The sequence below is a fragment of the Gymnogyps californianus genome, chromosome 4 (assembly GCF_018139145.2).
Source record: "Gymnogyps californianus isolate 813 chromosome 4, ASM1813914v2, whole genome shotgun sequence".
Classification (NCBI taxonomy): domain Eukaryota; kingdom Metazoa; phylum Chordata; class Aves; order Accipitriformes; family Cathartidae; genus Gymnogyps; species Gymnogyps californianus.
This window is the reverse complement of record NC_059474.1, coordinates 71,317,076-71,340,621: the sequence shown is the minus strand read 5'-3', so window position 1 is coordinate 71,340,621 and position 23,546 is coordinate 71,317,076. Positions and strand designations below refer to the sequence as shown.

General features: G+C 48.9%; 1 protein-coding gene across 1 annotated transcript in view; it reads right to left on the bottom strand.

The window, feature by feature from the left end:
- Positions 1 to 4,105: 4,105 nt before the first annotated feature.
- The window catches only part of MAML3 (mastermind like transcriptional coactivator 3), a 249,411-nt gene continuing 229,970 nt past the window's right edge, over positions 4,106 to 23,546 (bottom strand). The window contains exons 3-5 of the mRNA XM_050896598.1: positions 10,973 to 11,212; positions 8,702 to 8,789; positions 4,106 to 5,345 (exon numbers count right to left, since the gene is read on the bottom strand). Of these exons, the coding sequence (XP_050752555.1) occupies positions 4,354 to 5,345; positions 8,702 to 8,789; positions 10,973 to 11,212 (1,320 nt within the window). The 3' untranslated portion in view covers positions 4,106 to 4,353. The remainder of the gene's footprint in view (positions 5,346 to 8,701; positions 8,790 to 10,972; positions 11,213 to 23,546) is intronic.

Here is a 23,546-nt window from a genome sequence, read left to right as displayed (position 1 = left end):
CAGTATCAGGCTGCACATTCAGCATACGCTGTGAGTTGGTGCCAACATTCATCTGTCGGTCACGATCAGAAACGACGATGGTCCCTGCTGCAGCCTCAAAGCCAGTCAGTACCTAGGGGCCTCTTGCTGAAAGCATCTTTTCTCAGCAAGCCCTCCGCCAGTGCGTGCTGAGGAGTAACTCTGGCAGGCTGCTCTGATCTGGGCCAATCTCCTTCTTTGTGCCCCATTATCCACACTTAGAATGGTAAAGAACTGACATTAAGGAGAGAAGGGGAACCTCACCTTAAAGGTTGTACGTGGAGCCAAGCCACACTGACATCCCGAACAGCAAGCTGTGCGAACAGAGGTCCAATGTCTGATCCCCCATGACGCCCCGGTAGGCTGGAAACATGGAGAAATCGGTGTCGAGCCTTCAAGGCTACACGGCATGTTTATCTTGAACAGGTCATATAAATTCAACAAGTCTACATGCACTTTCCAAAAGGCTTCCGACAACACAATTCTCACACTGTAGTAGTAGTCGGTAATAGGGAACTACTCTAAGCATGCATCTTCATGCTTCCCCAGTTTCCCCATCTCTTCTTTCCAACTTCTATGTCCAACCCCACATCTCCCTTCTTCCACCCCACTCGCCAGCCCAGATCTCAGCCACAGGACTCCTATCTCCTGGGCTCTCCATCTTGTGCCGTCCCCTGAAAGCACTTCCCTACTCCATACTTTTGCTCCCTACACGGAATAAACGCAAAAGTTTGGAGCTGCTACCTCTAACGGGCCCGATTATGGACCAACTCCCCCCGTAGCAACTGCCTGAGCACAGACCTCACCTCAGCGCACACGCAGTTTCGATAGCTCACCTTGCTCTGAGAAAGGGGTACCGTGACCCCAAAGCAAGGCAGACACCTGACGAAGCACTCCCCGCCCGGCAGCTCATCACGGCAACCTATGGCTCCGCTGCCGCAGGAGGAGCTGCTCGCGTGTGCCCGGCGGGGCTAACCGGGATGCAGGGGGCTTACCGGCTGCTGGACAAAGCCCGGGGCGAGAGGGGCGGCCTGGTGCGGGCTATACCCTGCCTGTAACACCCCGACTCCGGCCAGGCAAGGGCAGCTCCGCAGGGTGCGGGGGCCGAAACCAGGCCCGCCTGAAGCCGGCTTCCCTCCTCCCCCTGGAAGATCACCCACCGAGGCGCAGGAGTGGGGCGAGAGGTGATCCTATAAACCAGCCTGGTATATGACTCAGATAACCATCTTTTATTTCTTTTTTTTTTTTTGTATGTTTTTGTTTTGGTTTTTTTTTCTTTAAAAGTGGTATGTTAACATCAGGTCTTTTTCTACATTTTCAGAGCTCTGTACAGGTCTTAAAAGGAAATAAGCAATGCTTAATGTACAAAGTAAAAACAGAAAACTAGAAAAATCTGAATAAAATGGAGCAAGTTGCTGTCAGGGATACAGTACAAATTAGTAATTAGACGTCATCTGAAGTGCAATACCACTGCAGTAAGGATGAGTTAAGGAATGAAATAAAAATACTCTATTTTAAACAAACAGTATATATATATATATTTATATGTATATATTTTACAGATAGTAGACCCAGTGATATCTGTAGAATTGTAAAAACATATTTACAAATAACTTTTTTTTTTTAACATTACATATACATCAGCACCATAGTAAGAAAGAAAAAAAACCAACCCCAAATCTAATAAAATCTACCTCTCTAGTACTTGGTCCCAGTACGGAGTATTTGGAGGAAGCTTTGCAAAGACAACAGAGACTCAGTCTTCATCACCACGTATTCACCAAAGCCCGTACCTCCCTGACGCGCACGGGTTTGCACTTGGCCGCCGCGTGGTGGTTGTGGTGTTTCTAAGCCCTCATTTCCCAGCTCCGCGTCGGCAGGCGACCCCCCGATCACTCGCAACCGAGAGAGGGATGCTGTGCCGTCCCCCGCTGCCTCCTTGTCCTGGCGCGCCTCTGTCGTACAGGGCAGGACAGGTACGTGCCGCGCCAGCTCCTCGCTCCCTCACCCACACGCTCACGCATGCACGCACACACACACGCACGATGCCCTCGTCCCTTCAGGGTGCCATTTCTCTCATCGTTTGCCTATCCCTTCCGTTCCGGCTTACCCGGAGCCGCTTACCCGCAAGACGGACTGAAAACTTCGGCTGGTGGTCTCTTTCACTGAATTGGGGCCCAAGCCGGCTCCCGCTGAAGCAGCGGACAGCCAAACCCCTATCGTCTTCAGCAGGAACTGGAATAGGTCCTTGCGCTGTACTTTAAAAAGGGGTTAGCTAAAAGAGATGTAACTAAAGCATTTTTTCAACATTTAGCTGTCAGGGCAAGCTGGATTGATAGCTCATCTTGACCAGCTAGTCCATGTTAAAAATGCAGCTTGTCCTGCCTACATTATAGCATTTAAAACAGATGCTTCCCCTTGTCTAGGTAAGCCCTGCAAGGGGTTACTGCACAAAAGGGAACCGTAATGGGGTGCTGAGATGGTTCCAGGCCCATTTTGCTCCCACTCCTTCATGTGATGCATATCTGTGCTCCACAGGGAAAGGCAGGACTTGAAAACGCAAGGTGCCAAGCCCCTCAGCTCCCGTGGATTTCAGCGGCTGAGCACTTCGCATCACCGGGCCCAAGGAGAGCAGCGCACAAGGAGGTAATCGGTAGCTGGACAGTTGGTACTGGTAGTTGTGCACCAGAGACGCTTTCGCTGCAGAGCACATCTTATGGCTCACAGAGGCCAGCATGAGGCCAGAGGTTCCCAAACTTTTTGGACTGTGGATCACATTAACATTTTTTATGCACCACTACATAACCTGATAAGCAGCTTTCAGCTGAAAATGCTGAAAAGGTGATAGGTTTCAGAGGACAGCTTACCTCGGCCTCAGACTGCAGCTTGGGAACCGCTGCTTTAGACATTCAGAATGGCTGGCATCTCAATATTGTGCAAGACATATCACAACTTCATTACAGTGCTGCTCAGGACTGGTCCACACAGCAGAGATAGCGATACATCACTATTACCCAAAAGCTTATTTGGGCAGACCCCATGTTTGTAATAACCACATCAATTATTTTACCCATTCAGGAATGATCTTTCCAGCAGTCCTTCATTGGTTCCTGTTCTTCAAATACTGCAGTGAATTTTATTCCAGCAAACCAGAGAGATTAGACCAAATGTCTATGCAAAAACTGAAGACCAGGTTGCATATAACATCACATCGAGAGCCCAGACACCCCAGGGTAATACTATCTGCCAACCTTGCACTTTTCAAGAGAGGAGAAACCCATTCTGCATGCCAAATCCTCCCTGCACATTTTCTCATGCCTGTTTTCTCCTCCCCTACCTGCCCCTTTGTGGCAGTTGGTGCTCACCCTGCTTTACACTGAAGGACAGGAGGGGAAGGAATTGAACTGAAAACATACTGGGGATGAAGGAGAGAGAAGGACCCGCCTAGGACGCACGCTGATGTCTCTTGGTACCTCTTAGCCCTTCAACACCATTCGTAGCTGCTGTTCTGCACCCCCAGGCAGCCGATACGCACCGAAATGCTCTGACGGGTAAGCGCTATTGCAAGTCCCAAGGGGACTAAATAGCTCATTGAGTTAACCCACCCACCTAAGCCGCCTCCTGCAGCAGTCCCATAATCAAACTGTCCTCACCGCACTGCCAAATTTATGGTCTCCTACACTTTTATTGGATTTTTATCACTCTGCAGTGAAAACGGTGACCTCCCTGTGACTGTTTAGGTTTGTCACGTGTGTGCTGCACGTTCCCTTGTGACAGCCCTGCGGGCCTGGCCGTGGCTCACCGAGACCTGCTTACCCCCGGGGTTAAGCCCGTTTCCGACCAGGGCCTGTGCAATCGCCCACGGACATCTTTAGGCTTTGCTCCCAACTGTTTTCATCTGCTCCCCGGAAAGTTGCAGTGTTTACAGTTACATGAGGTGGGAGATATCGGGACCACCCCATACCACTGTGCAATGAAGCCTCGTTTCAGTGGGGAAAGATCAAATTTTCCCAACCAGAGGCACCAGCTGGCTTTTCCAGTTTCCCCATCCTGCCCCCCCCTCCCCCTGCCACACACACACAGCGGGTGCTGCCACACAACGGAGATTGCTTGGTGGAAGTCTTGGGATGCCGATGTTTTCATCGTCCCCTGAATCTTCCAAAGTTGGCTACAGATCAGCTCAGTTTGCACGATTAAAAACAAAAGAAAACAAAATAACCCCAAACCAAACCAATCCAAACAAAAAAACAACAATCCAAGGATGGGGAGAACATCCAACTCTCTCTTTTCTTTTTTCAAACGTAACAACCAAAGCTCCAGACTATACAAGCCCATTCACTGGGGGTTTCCAAACAACTCATCAAGTTCTTGTATCCACTCATCCCCTGGTCCGCTCTTAATGATGGAGTCCACAAGGTCTGCGCCCTCTGCTAAACTGGAGAATGACCCCCCTGCTCCTTCATTACTGTAGTTGTAAGTTATGTCCTGAGTGGGATTCCTCTCGTAGGCCTGGCCTTGGCTGCTCTGAGCAAAGTTACCACCTGGCATTTGCTGCGTCGGAGGCTGACTAAAGCCAGACATCGCGGGGACCCCTTGGCTTATTGCAGGCATTACCATCGGCCTGGCCTGGCTGGCTCCTTGTTGCCCAGGTAGTGGTTGCAGCAACTGCCTCCCCATCGCTGGGTTCAGGGCTCTTACTGTTCCACTCGTGTCCACAACTGTCTGATTAAGCCCCTGCGGGAAGTGTTGCTTGGACAGCCGTGGCTGCCCCGACTGCATCGGGTACGTTGTGCCATTATTGAAGGGCCCCATTTCACTGCTAGTCCTTCCAGGTATACCTTGTAAGCCTCGCTGCTGCCAGTTTTGTGTTCCTTGAGGGACAGTCCCCATCAGGTTTTGAAGTCGCGGTGCTTGTGGCCTGGGTAAGACCTGGCCCACAGGTCCTTTCATCTGCTGCTGATGCTGGGGAAGAGCAGAGTTTACCAGCATGTTCTGACCAAAATTGCCGACCATTCCAACTGCTTGTCCAGAGGCAGGCTGCCTCGTTCCCTGGCCTGCGTTATGTGCCATGTTCAGGCCACTTTGGTTTGGGTGCTGCAACATTTGGCTCATCCCTGTGCTCATACTGTACATTCCCGGCTGGCTGGAAGAGGTGTTGCTGTAAGGCGCCATGCCCATGTCTGACTGGCCTGCGGTCGTGGGCAGTGTGCTCGGGTTCTGGGAGGGACCCATTGCCATCATGCTCGCGTTCTGGGCCATCATTCGGGATGTCCTCATGCTCTGGAGTGCAGCTTGGTTTCTCACAGCTGCTATATCCTGGGGAGAACCTACACCAAAAAGGGAGGAAGGTAAGAAAAAAACCACAATCCTGTAAATCTTAATTAACACATCTTTGCTTAAGAGAGAATCTGTAGGAGCCTTCTGCATCACAGTAGGATTTCAGATTGCTGGGCTTTCTGAGTGAATAAATTATTGTTTCACGTGAAGGTTAGCAGAGAGCTAGAAGGTTATCCATCCTTGGGAGATGTGCTTGCTGCCTAATGTTAGCTGCATTTCAGAGATTATGTGTTCCCCACCTCACTCTGGCTGCAGCCTCTGTCCTGACCTGCCAAGTCCCCTCTCCTTGAAGGTGAGAGTCAACACAGCTCGAGTGCTACCCTAAACAGGAATCGCTGATCGTGTTCTGTATTCAATTCCTGAAGCGCGACACTGTTCAGCAGAGAATACCACTGATGCAGATGAGCAGCCGAATTTCCCTTAAGGCCTAAAATGAGGCTGGCAAGGTTAAAAGGCCAATGATTTACTCACTAAGTAATTCTCAATTATGACAATTTTGGGATGTGTACACAAAGGGATTCATGGCTTCAGATCGTTGAAGAATTGAGGCAACACGATTGCATGCGTGATGCATGAATACAGCCACAGTTGCCTCCCTGATAATAACCTACTCAGGTACCTAAGCTAGACAGCCACAGGAGCTGCAGGGCTAAAACAGGCCTGCCTTTCTCTTACTTTGCTAGGACCAGAGATTAAATTTGACCTGGGAGTCAAAGTCCCCTTTCAAAAAAAAATGTGAGTCTTTCTTTTTGTGTCTATTTTTTTCCCCAGGACCAGTGACAATGCACACCCTCCTCCATGAAAAAAATTAGTCCCTAAGGCTTCAAAGTTGCATACGCACTGTGATTCAGTAGCACTTATCTTCTTCAGATAAGCCTAATTCAGCTTCTAGCAAGCAAATAAGAAAGCTTCCACTGGTCTTCTTCAATGGCAGCAAAGCAGCTGAACCTCAGCTTACCATTTGACGCTCTCTCTTAAATATCTCCATTGTCTTTCAAAAGTAAGCCTTGAAAATGGAAATGTCAGGCTCAGAAGGCCAATCAATTTTTTAACAGCTCAGGAAGCATAAATGAATGGATTTTCTATATCATTGTTACTGATTAAGTCTATGGAAAGAAGAAAAATTGTTTTTTGTGGACATTTAAAGCAGGGAGAGTGTATTAGTGAATCGATATTATAAGCACATTTTACTCCACCTTAGGCCAGTGATGGGAAACCAGAAAATCCTAACCTTGTTAAATTCCACACCGTGGCAGATAACTGAACCCTGCTTGTGACTTCCTTTCAGGGTGGGGGGAGCTATCAATTTCTGGGAAGCCAATATGCTTCTGTATTTACTATCTCTATTTAAAAACAATTACCAGAGCTCTGACTATGCCATGGGTTCATTGTGGTTTTGAGTCACTACCATACCGAACTAAATACAACACTCTGCAGGCGAAGCTCTGAGAGTACGAGGCACACAATTACTCCCAGCTCAAACATTATTAAATGCAAGACGTAAATATAAAATGGCTACTTTAAGAGTCAAGAACTGTACAACAAAATCTGAATGTTCTTAAATCAGCCCCTATCTGCTGTCCCTCAGTGGCAGACAACATACCTGAACATCCGTGGAGAACAGAGAATACTGGGCCCTGTTATTTACGTTGGCTTGCTTTCCATGAGAAATGGGTACGAATAAAGGAAGTGCCATCTCTATAGTTCTGCACATAATGCAGGGGATGGCTACGTCTCCTTTTTGCTGCAGCAGGATAAGCTTCTGGAGGATGCTATTAGCTCCAACGTATAGATAAATGAAACATTTTGTAGCATGAAGAGAGACCATCTGGATCTCACTTGAACAGGGCAAATGCAGTGGCAGCTTTTACTTTATCCATGCTATCAAACTGTTTTCTTAATGATTGGCACTGGGATCCCCTTGATTTTTCTTAATTTAGATCACCTCCTCCTTCCATGATTAGAAACAGTCTCTTTTTACAATGACTCCAGCAAGTGCTTAAGATACAGATAGTGTTAAAAACTTACTTAATGCATCTTTAGCTATTTTTTAATTGAAAATGGCAGTTGAAAACCTTCAAAGGAGTCACTACCAGCAAGTGGTTCACATAGTACTTTTGTTAACTACCATGCTTGGCATAAGAGACAGGAGATCAGACAAGGAGTAGTTAAAAGAGAGATGCAACAGATTTTAAGACTTTGGGCCACTTTCTGGTCTCATTTACACATAACCTACTGCACTGGATTACGTTCTTGTGACTAAATAGGAAAAATGGTGAAATATTTATATTTAAATTAGCTCATTTATGAAAATTAATTCCCTGCTCTGTCAGATTAGCCTAAACTCTCTTCTCCATTTCTTTTAAATAATACATATGAAGGCAAGGTTTCAAAGAAGCATTAATGCAGAAAGATTTTACATGTGCATCTCAATGTATGGCAGTCCACACACATACATTTTGATTTTGCAAATGAATTATTGAGGGAAAAAAAATCATTTTATACAGAATGTATGCTGCCGAAGATAAAAATGAGAAGGCAATTAGAAGGAGCCACCCTGATAAATACCAGCAGAAAATGTGGCTGCCTGTTCACTTCCTGGGTATAAGAACTGCAATATGCTTGCCTTCCTTGTTTTCTGTTAGTTACACAACACTACCATGAAAATACAGCGCAAGCGCATGTTCGTTTCACGTCTATTTAGAATCCATGGTTAGTGAAAACATTCAGCTGATGCTTTGCACCTAAAAAGCTCAGAATTAACTTCTTTTCCTAAGCCAAAATCATTGTACTTACATTCTTCAGTTATCTGCAAGCACATCGAAATAATACTTGCTTTTTTTGAGATCATTAAAAAAAAATCTCCATTTACATCTCAGATATTTCACTGTGTTTCCCACACCTGACATTTATCAGTCACTTCTCCAGATAAGGATGACCCCTCTGAAATTCTCTGCTCATCCAATTAGATAAAGTGGGAAATCAAGAGGGGTAAAACCAAGATACATTGAGAGACACTAGCTGGGAAAAAAAAAAAGCATAATGAGAGTGGAGGCAAACAGGATAAATCCGTAGAATCCAGATATCAAAGAGGCAAAACAAATGTCAAAGAAGAAATGCAGCTTTCGCTGAGGGGAGCAGAAAGGAAATTAGAAACTTAACTAAATACACAAACCTGGGCATTCCCCTTTGGTAAAATATGCGGTATGTGCAAGTGTGCAACAGCCTGTCTTCCTCTTCTTGCATATTGCTTAAACCCTGGTCTTCACAAAACGCATGAACTTTCACATGCCCACTACAGGTGCATACATTGACTCCAATATAGGAAAAAGAATTTGACTTTTACCTTGGAACTGATTGACCTGTTGCACTGGATACGGGCTCCGCTGTTGCTGCAGATGCTGCCGAGGCAAATGTGACTGCTGCTGCAACTGCTGAAAATGAATGAGGAAAAGAAAGCAGAAGAGAAAAAGATGATTAATTAATTAGTGAGCTGAGAAAGGGGCTGGTGGCAAAAGTACTGCAGCAGAACTGCAGCGTTTCTTGTCTAGCAAGCTGTTCTGGAGAGACAAGCAGAGTCATTTGAAGAGTCCTCCTGAGAGCACTTGGGCTACTCAGCGCACGGACTCCTTTTGCTTCAAAAAGGAATAAGCACCGAGGCTAACATCATCTCTCCTTACTTACAACCACTTCATCTCGACCTCTACAGTGCGAACTTAACTGTCTTCAGGCTGAAAGGAGAGGGAGCGATATGAAATAACTTTGCTCACCTAGGTCTAAGGGCAACTGTAGCCACATGCCCTTTCCTTCCCCCAGCCCTGCCAAGGTCTAGAGGTTTGTGTTCCTGGTACAAGACTTTCCTCCACTTCTGCACTCAAAATACTCAGCTGCAAGGAGTACTGCATCCTGACCTGAGCACTGTGGCCTAGGACCATTCCCGAGCCAAACCAGAAATGGCTACTAAGGCACATTTCCTCTTGTGCTTCAGTGAACGATATCTGGGGAACAGGAGATCGCAAAATGCCTCCCTTCCTTGATCCAGCCCATACTGCTCCTCTGTGGTTATTTTCTATGAATACTCACGCATCTAAAACAGAATCAAGGGCTGATTATAAAAACAGAGACTGTGTTTACCAGAGCTTTCAAAGCCTAGGGTATACTCGACTAAGCACTTACTAAAAGGACGTATCTTGGTGCTTCATCTGCAGCTGTACAAACACTGCGTCCAAAACCAAGGGATGCGTAAGGAAGGTAAGAGAACGGCAAAGATGGGAAAGAAGCAAGTACTAATCCCTATATTGGTAAATATATGTTACAAACTATAAAAAAAATAAAGGGAACCTCGTTAGGCACAAAACACCCAAAAGCTAAGAGCCTGAGGACTGTGACTTCATCACTTTTCATCTGTGCCAGCATACTTGACAGCCTCAGCCTTATGGTTTTTCAGCACTTTCAGGCTTGCCTTCAGGAGCCAAGTCAGTGACTGGCTCTTGGGTTTATGCACTTGAATTAGCCTAATCCATGACAGGGAAACATTACTGCATCCTCACTCTTCCGTACTTGTTCACCCCTGAACCAATTCATGCATCTTTATCCTGAATATTTCTACGACCATCCTTCCTGTTCATTGGGGATGAATTTTTCTGTTTCTCAGGAGGACCATGAGAAGGCGGGAAGGCTATCAGTATTTGTGGTTATACAACATGCACAAGTTCTAACGCAAATTAAAGCAAACTCCAGGTCTTAAACTGTATTTTCCCAGCAAGAGAGATGAAGCCAAGCTTAAAGCAACTACTGACCTATCAGAACATTATCTAGGTAATGTTAGGGGATTGCAAGTTTAAACTTGGGTATGAGCTCATAGGAACTGAACAGTGTGACTTTCCACTGACTTTCTCCTGGGTTGCTTTTAAACTACAGCTGAGTTAAACATGCATAAGACATCCCCATTCAGACCAGGTAATTTAACATCTGTATTGCAAAGCCCGAGAGCTCCAGAAACCAGGTGACAGGCTCCAATGCAGCAGTTCCGCACTACCACTGCGAGAGGTGGTTTTACTGTTCTCCCACTTCAGCCTCTGGTTCTCCCCTTGATGCTGCCTCTCCCTTGCGCTAACATAATTGCTGGTACTGGTATGTGATAAACCAGATTAAGGAACTGATCTGGGTAAATACTAACTTTTTTTCTTTGCTAGGTTAGTGTCAACCAATGTCAATTCTTTGTCCCAGATCACTGCATGGCTGTACATAGCTTTTGCCAGTGCAAGACCATAGTCAGAGGTAGGGGAGAGCACCAGCAACTGTAACTGTAGCAGAGTCTGCTTCTGCCAGCGTAAATGCACCATGAGATACCAGGTTAAGAGCCAACTTTTCCAGTGTCTAAAATCCCATGTGACTGTCAAGCCCACTGCTGGGAACATGGGTGATATTTGCCAAGCTAATGGTAAAACTGAGGCAGATTACTTCTTCTTTGATAACCATTGCTGAAATACCACGATAGGAGCCACAGAGAGAGAATTACCAAATATAAAAGGAAGGGCTGGTGTTGCACTGTCTCTAGCGCTCGTGCTCTCATACCAGCGTGCACTCCAGTGCCCGAGACAAACGGATACTGTACCTGCTCTGCTAGGATCTGCTGCTGCTGCCTTTGCTCTCTTAGAAACTGTTGTTTCTGCTGCTCTATCACATGGAGCTGGGCTCTCTGCTCGATCAGCATCTGCTTCATGATGGCCGCTTGAGGTTGGTTTCCCAGGAAGGGACCCCCAGAGCTTGTGCCTGTGACCACGCTGCTGGAGCCCGGTGGGACAGAAGGCTGCATAGGCCCTGTGGTCCGAGACAATCCCACTTGATGCTGCTCCTGTGGAAAGAGAGAGAGAAGGCCTCGTTACTCAGGGTGCTCCATGGGCGAGGGAAATTATGGCTCATTAACAAGAAGCATTGAGTCTGTGGGTGAAGACTGGAGCTTGAAAAAAGTAAGAGTCCTCAGAAAGATGCTTGTGGCTTGTGACCAAGCCATGGGCTGTTCCCCACAGGGAGCAGGTAGCAGGTTCCTCTTCTCTACTGGAGTTCAAAGCTCCCTCAGATAAAGCAAGAGCACTTTACAATTCATTAATAAAGTTGTGTACTAGGTTTATTTTCATTCAGGATATGTAGCTTCAAGAGTCATGTTTTTCTAACCTTTTTCTCCCTCATCATGGAGACAAGTATATTTTCTCTCCCTTTCCGTTTCCCTTTCTCCGTAAGGGCAGTTTCACACAGTCCTCTGGATTGAGGAGACGAGGTTTTAGGTGCACGCAACAAACAGTGGGAGCTGGCAGCATTAATTCCCCCTATATTGCACCAGAATCTCAGCATTTAACCACATCATGTGTTTATTTACGAATTCCATCCCGCAGCAACGGACCAAAAGCGTGTAGCTGAAAGGATGCAGGGCGCGTCATGCCACAGACACCTTCTCCTAAACCCACCCTGCTCTCTTCTTTATGTTTCTAATCCAGTTTGCTGCCTTTTAGTGCGGGGGAAATGAAGCGATAGAAGGCCGGGGGTAAACCTCAAAAACCTCCTCTCTCCGCCGGCCCTCCACCAGGCGCCAGCCGGGGGCTGTGAGGGGGCCGGCGAGCCCTCCCAGCCGGCGGCGAGCCCTCCCAGCCGGCGGCGAGCAGCACGCCTCTCTCCCGGCGGAGGGCCGCGTTTTTACCCAAGCCCCGTGACGACCCCGGCTCCCCGGTGCTGCCGCCGTGCCCGGGGAGGCTGCGGCCACCGGCGCCGCCTCCCGCCGGCAGGTGTCGCTGCCCGCCCGCGGCCCGGCCCGCCCGGCGGGGGGACCGGCGCGGCGCAGGCACCGGCCCGGGGGAGCGGGACCGGCCTCTCCCCGGTGCGGGCGAGGGGGCCGGGGAGCGGCGGGACTCCGACTCCCACCCCCCCCCACCCCCCCCCCCCCCGCGGGCAGCAACGGAGCGGGCGTGGGACGGCGGGGAGCGTTCACGGGGGGCCGGAGCGGTACCCAGCGCTCGCGTCTTAAAAACCGCCCGCCGAGCTGCCGCGAAGCGGGGGGGTCCCTCCGAGCCTCCCGGCGTGTTCAGCAGCGCTGTAACACGAGGCTCTCCCGCTGCCGGGGGAAAACGAAGCTTACAGCAACCCGGTGCCTCCCGTCACCACGACGGAGGGAGCCTTGCTCAAGAACAGATGGCCAGCTAGGGCCGTATTTAAAAAAAGGACGATTTGGGGGGGTTGATTACAAAGCAGCAGGCGTAGCACTGTTTCCCCAGTCCTTATTCCGGGTACTCCTTGGTGTAAAAGAGCTTAAGGATTTTCTCTTTTCTCCCATCTACCTTCCACATGATAGTACCTGAGCGCCTCGCAGTCCCCGGCGCATGTTGCCCCTGCGACAGAGCAGCACTGCTCCCTGTCCCGGAGGGGGAACCACAGCAGGGACTTGCCCTGGGTCACGCTCGCAGCCTGTGCTCAGCCAGCCTGGGAGACCCGGAGCCCCCAAGCCGGCACCCCTCACTGTGGGGCTGGCTCCGCACACTCTACCCTGCCTGGGCACTGCTTACACTCACCGCCGGGCAGCCTGCCCTCACTGTCGCGCACCCAGCACTTCATCAGCACCCAGCTCTCTGCACCGTGGGCTGGGATGCACAGGGACTGCCTGGTGAGGGAGAGATGAGTAACACTGTGGTTAGCTCAGGCTGGCTTCCCGTAAGACAAAAAACTGTGCAAGAGTTGCTCTACAGGGCAGGACCACCTTTTATCAAGTATTGGGAAAGCCACTAGCACATACCAGCTTGTGGTGATACCAGTGCTCTTCACCTCTGCTGGGCTAAGTAAGCCAGAGTAAGCATCGCAGAGTGCTGCTTGCTTGGCAGGACTGGCCTTAACATTTACTCATTAGAACATCTTCAATTGTTTTATAGAGAAGGGTACTCATTGAAAAACACTAAGTTGATGGAAAGGACCTATATCACTTTAGGATCCTTTGTGCAAAGCATGCCAGGGTGAGGTTAGATTCATCTGCTTCATTGACGGTTTGAGTTATGTCAATTACTGCATGATTTGGAACGTATAGAAAAGTAATCTTATGACACCCACCCCAACCCAGTCAATGAAAGGGTTAAAATCAATGCTTGAGTGTAGCTTGGGAAATCAGGATCCGCCTTTCTGCATGAAGGTCAGGTTTTCAAGGACCCTTCTGAGGAAATAACAAGAAAATACAATTTGTCCACATCTCTACTTTGCACAGATATTCCCTGAAGGGCTCTCTGCTGAAAGGTACAGCTCTCTGATATTTAGGTTCTTTCTCTTTTTAACATCTGCCCTGACTTGAAAGTTCCCTCCCCGCTCCTCTTTCCACTTCTCCCCCGGTCCCGTCTCATGCTGCACTTTACAACCTGGTCAAGCGTGGTCCCTGCAGCACCGTAAGGGCGAGGGCTGCGGCAGCTGCTGGGGCTTCCCCCAGCCGGGGTCAGGGAAACGCACCCGCCAATGATCCCTCAGCTGCTCTTGCACCGAGCCCCTTCACCCACCCCTGTCACTGAGCTCCCGCTTTCTTTGCTTTGGGGGGGACACAGACATCAGCTGTCTCCAGCAGAGCTGACGGTAAAGGCTTTTTCCTACCACCCCCTGGCCCTCCCCCGACTTCTGATGAAGTCATCAAGCTACAGATTGCATAACTGATGCACAGGACTATCTTGTGTTATACTGGGAGACGGGCCAACTGCTTCCATTTATAGACAAAAGCAGTGCCACGCTGCCAAATAATGGAGCCTTTGCTGCAGCCACTACAAGGAAAAAGAAAAGGGGGGGGAAAAAACCCGGGAGCCAAAGGGCATGCTGTGAAGTGACATCACTCGGAGCTTCCTCTGCCGAGCCTCAGCGCACAGCTGCCTTTGGGGCTGCAGCCCAAGTCCTCACTGAATCGCCTTCAAAACAATCTTAATACAGAACTACTGTCCTGGCTCTTATGCACGCACGGGTACGGCTGAGGGACACATTCGCCCCACGGTAATGCTGCAGAAGGCACTCTATTCTGTATCGTATTACATGATAAGTTAATTTCAGAGTTTAAAAAGGAAGAAAGCTTTGAAAGGAGCCCCGCCAGCTGACATGAGCCCCGTGCACTGTGCGGCAGCTGGAGGAAATGCGAAGATTAGCACAAAGGTGTTACTTCCAGCGTTGTGTGTTTAGTCATTTCAAGGTGCAAGAGTTTACCTACTCATAGTGAAAACTTCCTGTTTCCAGTTTTAATAGCAGGTTTAAAGCCAGGCTTTCTTCATCAAGCCAGAACACCACCCTCCTGCCTGGAATGTTTCTTCTCCTTTCCATTTTTTTTGGCGAAAGCTCTTCCCAACCAATGATGAAAGGCCCCGCTGACATCACCGGGAGCAGCCCTGGGTTGTGTGTCTCGAAAACAGGAGCACAGCCCAGGCAAAAGGTCTCCGCAGGCAGGAAAATGCTCCCTAGCACCTGGGAGCAGAGCTCTTTACCAAGAGCACCTCTGCCGCCCGGCACTGCTGCTATTAACCTCTCTGGGGGGGTTGTAAGGCCCTGCCCCGGTCTGGCAGCGGCACAGGGCCACATGCTTCAGCTACCCAGCCACGGGTGTGCACTCCCACCCCCCTTCCACTCTTCCCTCTGGAGGTCCTGCACGGAGATGAAACCTGGAAGTGGGCTGAGGGGTACATGCATGTGGCTAGGAACTGGTGATGAAAGAAGCAATGCTGGGCTCTACACAGCTGCCTCTTACAAACCATGCCTGCTCCAGGCCCAGATGCGGTCTCACCACAGGAGCCAAGCACCAAGTCAAGCAACTCAGGCTAAGCGCAGCACTTACACAGTTACAGAGCTTCAAAATCAAACTGATCCAAGCTTCACTGACAATGCTCTTTGCTCCTGCGCTGCCTGCCAGCTCCCTCATCCTCCTCCTGCACTCTGAGCCTTCCTGCCCCTAGACCTCCTGCTCCTCCTCCTCCTCATTCCCTGCCATCCCTTTCTCCTTCCTACACCCTCTGTCCTGCCTCCGCATCTGCGTTTTCCTTTCTCCACCAACCGGCACTGCTGCCTCTTCGCTCTCTGGACACCCTCATCAGCACCCTGGCTAACCAGCTCCTGGCTGCACAGCTGCCAGCGCTGGTACCCAGCAGCCCATGCCCACAGCCTGACTCACCGTGTGACTCAGGCTGCCACCGCTCCCAAGGGATCCCCCGGGAATCCGCAGCAGCAAGGGGACAACCCAGCTCCTTCCCCCGGGGCCCTGTGCTCGTGTGCGTGTGGGCACGTGCACACAGGGGTGCCCTGTATAAGCATAGGCGTGTAGTCCCTGAAAAGAGTGACAAGATGTCCTGGAATGGGAAACGTGCTGTATTCTCAGCCTGTCTCTCATCGGCCTGTTACATCTGGGAAGACGGTACCATGTGGCTTCTGATTTTTCACTCTGGCTCTTTTCAACAACACCCAAAGCCACTGTGTGCTACTCACAGGCTGCAAACAGCTCTCTCCTGACAACGGTGGCTCGTTGAGTTGGGAACAGCAAAGCTGTAGCTCCGCCGTGAGGTCCTCACCAAGGGGCATGCGAAGCCGAGAGGCTGGTTATGCGAGGTCCCCTGACTCAGCCGTGCCACAGAGTGAGTTCAAACACATGGGCTGGCCCTGGCTAAGCCTCCCAGGGACCCTGCGGGGACCCCTCCTGTCTCTGCATCCTCAGCCACCCGCTTTTAAAGCAGCCCAAGGACAGAATCGAGTGCTCGGCCCCTGGGAGCAAAACCAGGTATTGAAAAGAGCCAAGCTGCCATTCGCTGAGCCAAAAAAGAGCCACAATTTCCAAATGACCAGCATAACATGTCTGGACAGGTTTTTATAGTTGCAGAGCACCCAGTAAGATGAACTTTTGTAGGGATCTGGCTGCTTAGTTAATGCCTACGTGCAAGTTGTACCTCTGTTGATAGTCTGATCTTAGTTAAGCGATAGGAGCATAAATCCTGTGTCCTCCCAGTGTATTTCCAGGGATCTACTGGAGTGAGGGGATCCTCCGCAGGAGTTCAGGGGTGATGTGTATGCCTATATGTACAGTTATGCACATTAAACATAAGTGACTTTAAAAAGAGAACAAAGGGGAGTGGAAAAGGTATTTCTCTTTGTCTCAAATCTTATATGCCTCTTCCTTATCATGCAGTGATTTATTCCTTCTGTATGTCATTCAATCTCCCAACTATAGCTAAAAGCAATCACACAATTTTCTTTCAGGACAAGCAGAACGACCACCAGCTGATGCCCCGAGAGCTGGGCAGCTGGGTGCGGGTAAGCGCAGGCAAGGACCGGCCAAGCCTACTCATCGGCCCTCCGTGCACAGCCTGATGATCAGAGCCCTTGGACATGATGAGCTGGCTTGGCTCCTGCTGAAGGCCGGGGGGCAGAGCGGGACCCCCAGGAAAAGGGGGCTGTTCCAGGCACCTGCTGGCAGTAATCGACAGAGGATGGGTATTCCACATCTGGGAAAACAAAGCGTTTCCCAAAAAGCTGAGGGAAGCAGAGACTTGAAAGCAGGGTCTTAATGTGCAAAACGGACAATCAGACATGAGCTCGCTGTGCCGTTCTGTGGTATGTGAACTAATGCAATCCTTGAATATACAAAGAGCGGAAGAGCAAATAGAAGCCAGGAGGTGGCTTATCCTGCATACTGCATTAGAAGAATGATACTAGAAAAATGTATACAATCAGATGTCTACATTTCAGAGTCAGAGCAGAAAAAGAAGATACAAAAATTATTTGAGGCAGAAAGTGTCTGCCAGTGAGTGACTTAAAGAGCTCAATCCATTTAGCTTACCACAAAGAAAACTGAGAGATGCTTTGACCATGGTGTATAAAAATACCTTCACGGGGGAAGAAATCCTTTAAAGAGTTCTTTTATCCAGTGAAGAAGGCAAAACCAGATACAAGGGCTGGAAGCTGAAGACAGATTCAAATCAGAAAGAAGAATCAAATTTTTACACTATGACTTCATTACTCATCAGAAATGGCAGATCTCCACCTTTTGATGTCTTCAAGGATGACAGCCTTTCTGGATAAACACAACCTAGTGGCGCGCTTGAATGGCCTGCAAAGTACAAGATAGAACAGCGCTGTCTGCCCTTACCCCTGCACAGCTCTGAGCTGAGCTGCTGCTCCCTGGCACCCGCAGAGGCAACTGGCCCTCCTGCACCAGGCTGGTGCCAGGCTGACAGGCACTACTCCTTTATCTTGGGGCTCTTAGGTGCTGCGTGCATGTGTATGTGTGTGGTGTATATATGTGTTTAAAAAGGGGGTCTCCAACCTATTACTGGGATCAAAAATATTACTCCATTTCCATATACTATGTCACAGTAAAACATCATCTCTCCCCAGTGTTTTCAGAGCAGCCTGAAAGCACGTTCCTATATTCCCCCAGAAATATTTCTATTAAATTCCTTGTAATGTTGTTACTTATTGTGTCTGGCAGGGATCTTAATCCTCTCTCTAAATCAGGCTGCCCAAAGCAAAGCCACCTTTCGCAGAATGGTACCATCTGACAGACTAAGGGAATTACAAATCCATTCATTTCAGACTCTTTTTTTTTTTTTTTTTTTTTTTTTTGCCTTGAAAGAGCCAGCGTACAGGACGAAGGGACGGAATGTGCCGGTTTACAACTCCGACAGCAGGCTCTGCAGAGCGGATTGCTTCACCTATTTCCTCTCTCATCCAGTCTCAGGGAGGGGCTACAAACCTCCCCTCTCTCCCCGGGCCCCCGGTTGCCATGGTCTTTCATATAGTATCTGAGCGAACAAGATCCCTCTGACGTTTGACACCAGACCTCTGCATGCAGCCAATTTGTTTTCCTTTCACCTCCCTTCGCCTGCATCTCTCCTCCCCCTGTTTTCGATACAGTTTATTCTTTCCACAGAACAAACAGGATCTGTCAGACTATCACTTCTGTGTATTTTTGTTTGTTCATCAGAGGGACTAATTTCTTCATTGCTGGTGACGAAGTAGATAACAAAGGGTTCTAAAATGAGCAACTGTTTTTCTAATACCCATTTAAGAGCTAAAGACTGTCAGAAGTTCATCTCAAAGACTATGAGGCAGAAGGGGTCATCGTTTTACTGGGTGGCACCTGAAGCCCTGCCTCCCCACGCACCCACTTCTGCTTCAGCACGGTGGTTTGACTCCACAAATCCTGAGCACCGCTGGTGGGATTCAGAAATCCAGCGTTTCAACAGAATGCTATTGAACTTCAACCAGCGTAATTAAAGCAGGCTCATTTCCTCTTTTACAAATAACAACTCTGGCGTTTTCTCCCCTCCCCCAAGAAAGAAACCTTTGCAGGGGAAATCACTCCTGCTTTTCAGTTTTGTTTATCCTCAGTTTCACCAGCTAGTTCCAAGGTACGGAGTGTAATGGTATAATGGTTGGGTTTGTGCGCTGAGGGAGAAGTGTTCATTTATCTCAAATAACTAGTTTCCTTGTAATTGCCATTTTTTATTGGTCTTACTATTTTTAGGAGGAAAAAAAAGGATCAGCCCAAATTAAACCCAAAATAGCCTCTTTACATACATCTTTTAAAAAAAGGGAGAAATAAGTATACAAATACAAAAATATTTGTGAAGTGTAAAATTAAGATGAGCTCTTCGTACTTGCTTTAATGAGTTACAAGTCGTGGCTCAAGCAGAGCCTCTCGCAAGGCTGTGGCTATCACCTAGTACCTGCTCGGTCTCCTATGGAACGTGAACCTCGTGGTCCTGGGCAAGTCCGCATGGATATGCCCCTTACATGCTGTGTATGGCAGGGGCTAGTGAGTGTGCTACCAGCCAGCCCAGAGGAGCTGAGACCTGAGCAGGCACAGAGCCCTTGAGACTCTGGCAGGTCTGTGAGGCAGCCGGGCCAGCTTCTGATGCTCCCACCTAGCCCCTGCAACGGGAATGAATCTTCCCGCTCTGCAATATCACCTGCTCTTGAGCCATTTGCACCAGTGTTCATGGTCCAGTGAAACGGTATTTTACATAATTTTCTTGCGAGAGTGAACTAATGGGGTTAAGCAAGGCATTAATTTGACCTGAAGAGGGAACGGCTGCACAGACAAGTTTCTGTGAGGCAAGCCCGGGTGCGGTTTTACAGCCCATCAGTTACTCAGAGGTTACTCCCACGTCCAGCTCCCACCCTGCAGGAGTATGGAGCAGCCCTCCTTTCCCTGAAAAGCAGCCACCTGGCATTAGTGTCTTGGGGCAAGAGGTCTGAGGGGCCTGCCGACGTGCCGCAAAGCCAGCCCCTAACTGGCCTCTTGGCACAGCCTCTGCAGCCGTGGGCTCTCCAACGCCTGCCCACAGCCACAGCACCGGTTTCTGAGCTCTGGCCCCTGAGCAGGGCTGGCGGCAGGGAGGGAAGGAGGGCGAGGATTTGAAGAAACACCGAAGTGCCCAACCTTCTATTTTATGCATATGATGAAGGCTGTAATTACTCCCCTCAAAGACTGCTGCGTGGAGCTGTGCCATCATGGCATTTCACAGCGCGCCCTACCACTCTGAAAGCAAGCAGCAACCTTCAGGGAACAAAAGGCAGGAGGAGGGAGTTGAAAAACCAGCCCACACAATAGCTTTTCCACACCCTGTCCCCGCTGCCTTCTACCACAGGCATAGCCGAGGACTTTCAAAGGTACAAATGAGGCCACTCCAGAGGAGCTGCGACTGCCCTCTCAGTGCCAGCTTGGCCCTGTCTTGTCAAATATCCTGGGGCTTCGGAAGCTGGTCCAGGAGCAGAGCGGAGTGAGAGCTGAGCTCATGGAGGCCGCTGGACCCTGAAGCCGGTGCCTGACAGAAATTCTCCTGTTAAAGGTTTTAGCTTTAATCAATGCCCCGTTCGAGTCCATCCTGGAGCAGGAGGGAAGAAAGCTAATGTGAAGCGTAATGATAATCACGGCTAGAGAGCCCCCGGGAACGGGGAGAGAAGAAAAATGGAAGATGAAAGCAGGCGAATGGTTTAAACAAACAGTCGCACAGGGCCAATGAAAAGGGGGAACAGAGGGAAAATGACACAATAAAAATAAATGCTATAAGAGAAAGAAAAGCTTCTAGCACACACAGGGAAAAATGTGGGGCCTGGAAAAAGCAAAAGTATGAGGAAAAGATGCTCTAATGGAGCTCTCTAGCAGCAAACTCTAACCTATTACCAGGCAGCCCCTTTCCTTCTAATGGCCCAAGCCTGTACCACATTATCACCTTGTACCCCATGGAGCTCGCTGGTTGTTGAGGTATTTCACGGAGCCTGGCTCTAGCTCATGCCTGGCAGAAGTTGCCTGAAGTCTCCTGCGGACGATTGCAGAGATTTTTTTTTTTTACACTAGGTGAAATTTTGTTAAATTTCCCCTTGGTTGTTTTGTTTGAGCATAAACAAAAGGTATTTTTCACACTTAAGGGCGTTTTTCAGATCCTTTTCTGTGCGCCGCGATAAATGAAATCCCTTTCATTTTTAGAAATTCAAACTTGGCACTTGTGTTGCTCCTCAGCAAGCAGCATGTAATTTGCCAAGCCTGAAAGAATCCTGGCTGAGAAATAAACACAGTGGGCCATATGCTCTCCTTCCCATATGCAGAAGGCACCTTACCTCAAAAATTGGGAAGAGGCTGCAATCGCCCCATGTCGTTGCTTCTGCCAAGGCAAAAAAAATCCACAGAAAAATTTAGAGCAAAGGTTTGGGGCTCTTACAAAGTAGCCCTCTTTCTGCATGCCTCCAGGGACCTCCCCTGCACCGTCACTGACTCTGTTGCTGGCTTCTGGCCTGGCAGAAATGCGGTGAGGGGTCAGGGAGTACATATGCCACGTCCCCGGTGCTCACAGTAAAGCTGCATTATCTTTATCGGTATTTCCTGGCACAACTCGCTTTGCAAGTGAACGATCTGCAGAGCACAACTGTTCCTTTAATACTACTCTTTTCTAGCTTATTCACATCGTGCCCTCATGGCAGGAAGATCGCACACCAGGAGGACTTGGGTGAAGTGAGGACTTCTTTCTGCCTCATGCCCATAAGAAACACAGAGGGAGAGCGTGCCACGTTACATGCAGTACCTCAGTTTTCTGGTGGGCTCTGGCAGATGATAAATGTGACTGATAAAAGCACCAAAGCAGATGCATTGGTGCTTATGAGGAATGGTCATCTGTACAAACTCATGCATAAATTCCATGATCTTCCCCTGTCTGACACCAACTTCAAAGAGCTGGAATAACTCCCTTGTCTTTGGTTGCAGGCACTTGTCCATGCAGCCTGTCTGCAGGTGGTACTTCTGTCTAAAATAGAGAGCCAAATGTTTCCAAAAGGTAGCCGGCAAGACCAAGGGAAGTGGTCTTCCACTGCAGCTGCCCAGCAAAGCCACATTATCTTTGCTGTGGTTTCAAATAACTAGCTGCTGATAAGCTGAGGTGGCTGGGATGGCATGCCAGGTCTATGATTTCACGAGCCAGTTCTTTTAACATCCTTAAATCCAGGCTACCCAGATCACCTACTTCCAGTACTTGAAACGCTTTTTTCTTCCACCTTGGACATGGTCTTTGTGTTTCCATCAGCCACCTGGCCTTTGCTGTGACATTCAATCTCATTAGCCCTAGTGAAAACTGAGACAAGGTATTCTGATTTGGGCTATGCCTAGGTTGTCTTTAACCTTGACATGCTCTTCACTGCATGGTTCCTCCCTTCCCTCTGAGGTCTCCTTTATTTATATAGCTAAGGAAAACTCCACTATTGAATTAATTTCTTTTGCAAGGCCTCACTCAGTTCGGCTTTTGGCAGTACTGACTTTATCCCTAGACTTCCAGGTCTCTAAGGCATAGCTTCCTTTGCTGATGAAGCCCTTATTCACGCTGTCTGAGGCTTTCTGGATATCCTTGATACCTCTTCTGAGACAATTACTTATCTCTTAAGCTTTAAACTTCCTTTTTTTTTCCCCCCTTCCTCCACACCATGAATGCTTTTTTGCCTCCTTCTATCCTGCCATCTTCCTAATGCATACTCATGTTTGCCAGCTTAACTGGCCCTCATAGCTGCAATCCCAGCTGCCTTTTTGCAGCCTTTGACTCACTCCTCAAGCCCTGCCTTCACTGGAGACTGGTCTTTGCACAGAATTGTGTTGATCTCTCCCATGAGAGACTTAACAAAGCAAGACATAATCTCCCTCTCCCCCCGCTTGCTTTCCTTCGCGTCCTGCCCGGCTCTCCCCTCCTGGCCACAGAGGTGGTGGCCTCATCAGTGGTCCCCAGCCCTTCTGCTTGTCCTGGCGACCTCTCTGCATCCTGTCTTCTCATCTCTCTTGCCCCTATCTGCCTCCTTCTTCTTTATATCTTGCTCTCTTCTCGCTCCTTCCCCTCACAGCACAAGCATGCTTTATCTTCATGCTTTTTTAAAAAAAAATAAAATCTAAACAACCCTTAACTCCAAGTGACTCTCCAGCTCTCACCCTCTCTCTCTTCCCACTGACATCTCTAAGCTTATCGAGTGTGCTGCCTATGATTTATATGATTTAGACCGAATTTAGTCTCCATCTCCAACATAGATTCTTTTCCAAACAGGCTTTCACTTCTCACCTGTCGCAGAAACCAGTATCACAGTCTCTCTAATATCCTTTGTCTGGCTGCAGCTCTGCACTATTACGCGAGGCTCGCTGCCATAGCCTGTCAGCTGCTTCTGGTGCCGCTGACCACACTCCGCTGGAAATCTGGTCCTCCTTTCCCAGTGCTCCTACTTGACTCCAACACCTTCAGTTGCTTGCTCAGTGTTACTCGGACTAGTTCGTCACTACTCACCTTTCCACCCACCGCCGTTCTGTGGGTCTGTGTCCTCGTCCCTCGTCTCCTTTCCCTCTCATCATATCCCTGAGCAAGCTCACTCTCCGTACACATTCAAGGACCTTATCTACACCAGCAGCTACCTCTCTGTCCCCGGCCAGTTCCCATCTGTTCTGACTAAATTCACGCCCTGCCTCTGGAATCATCTTGTGGATATCTGTCAGCTCAAGCTCAAAGTAGGCTCTCATCCGACTCCCTAGGTCTCCTCTCCTTCCTGTTTCTTCAGTCCCCGTGGACAACACCATCACTTGCCTGTCACTCAGCCCATAACCTGGTTGTCATCTCTGCCTCAAACCTCCCTACAGAGTCCACAGCCAGGCTCTCATCGCCTTGCACCCTGATGGTTGCAATCCT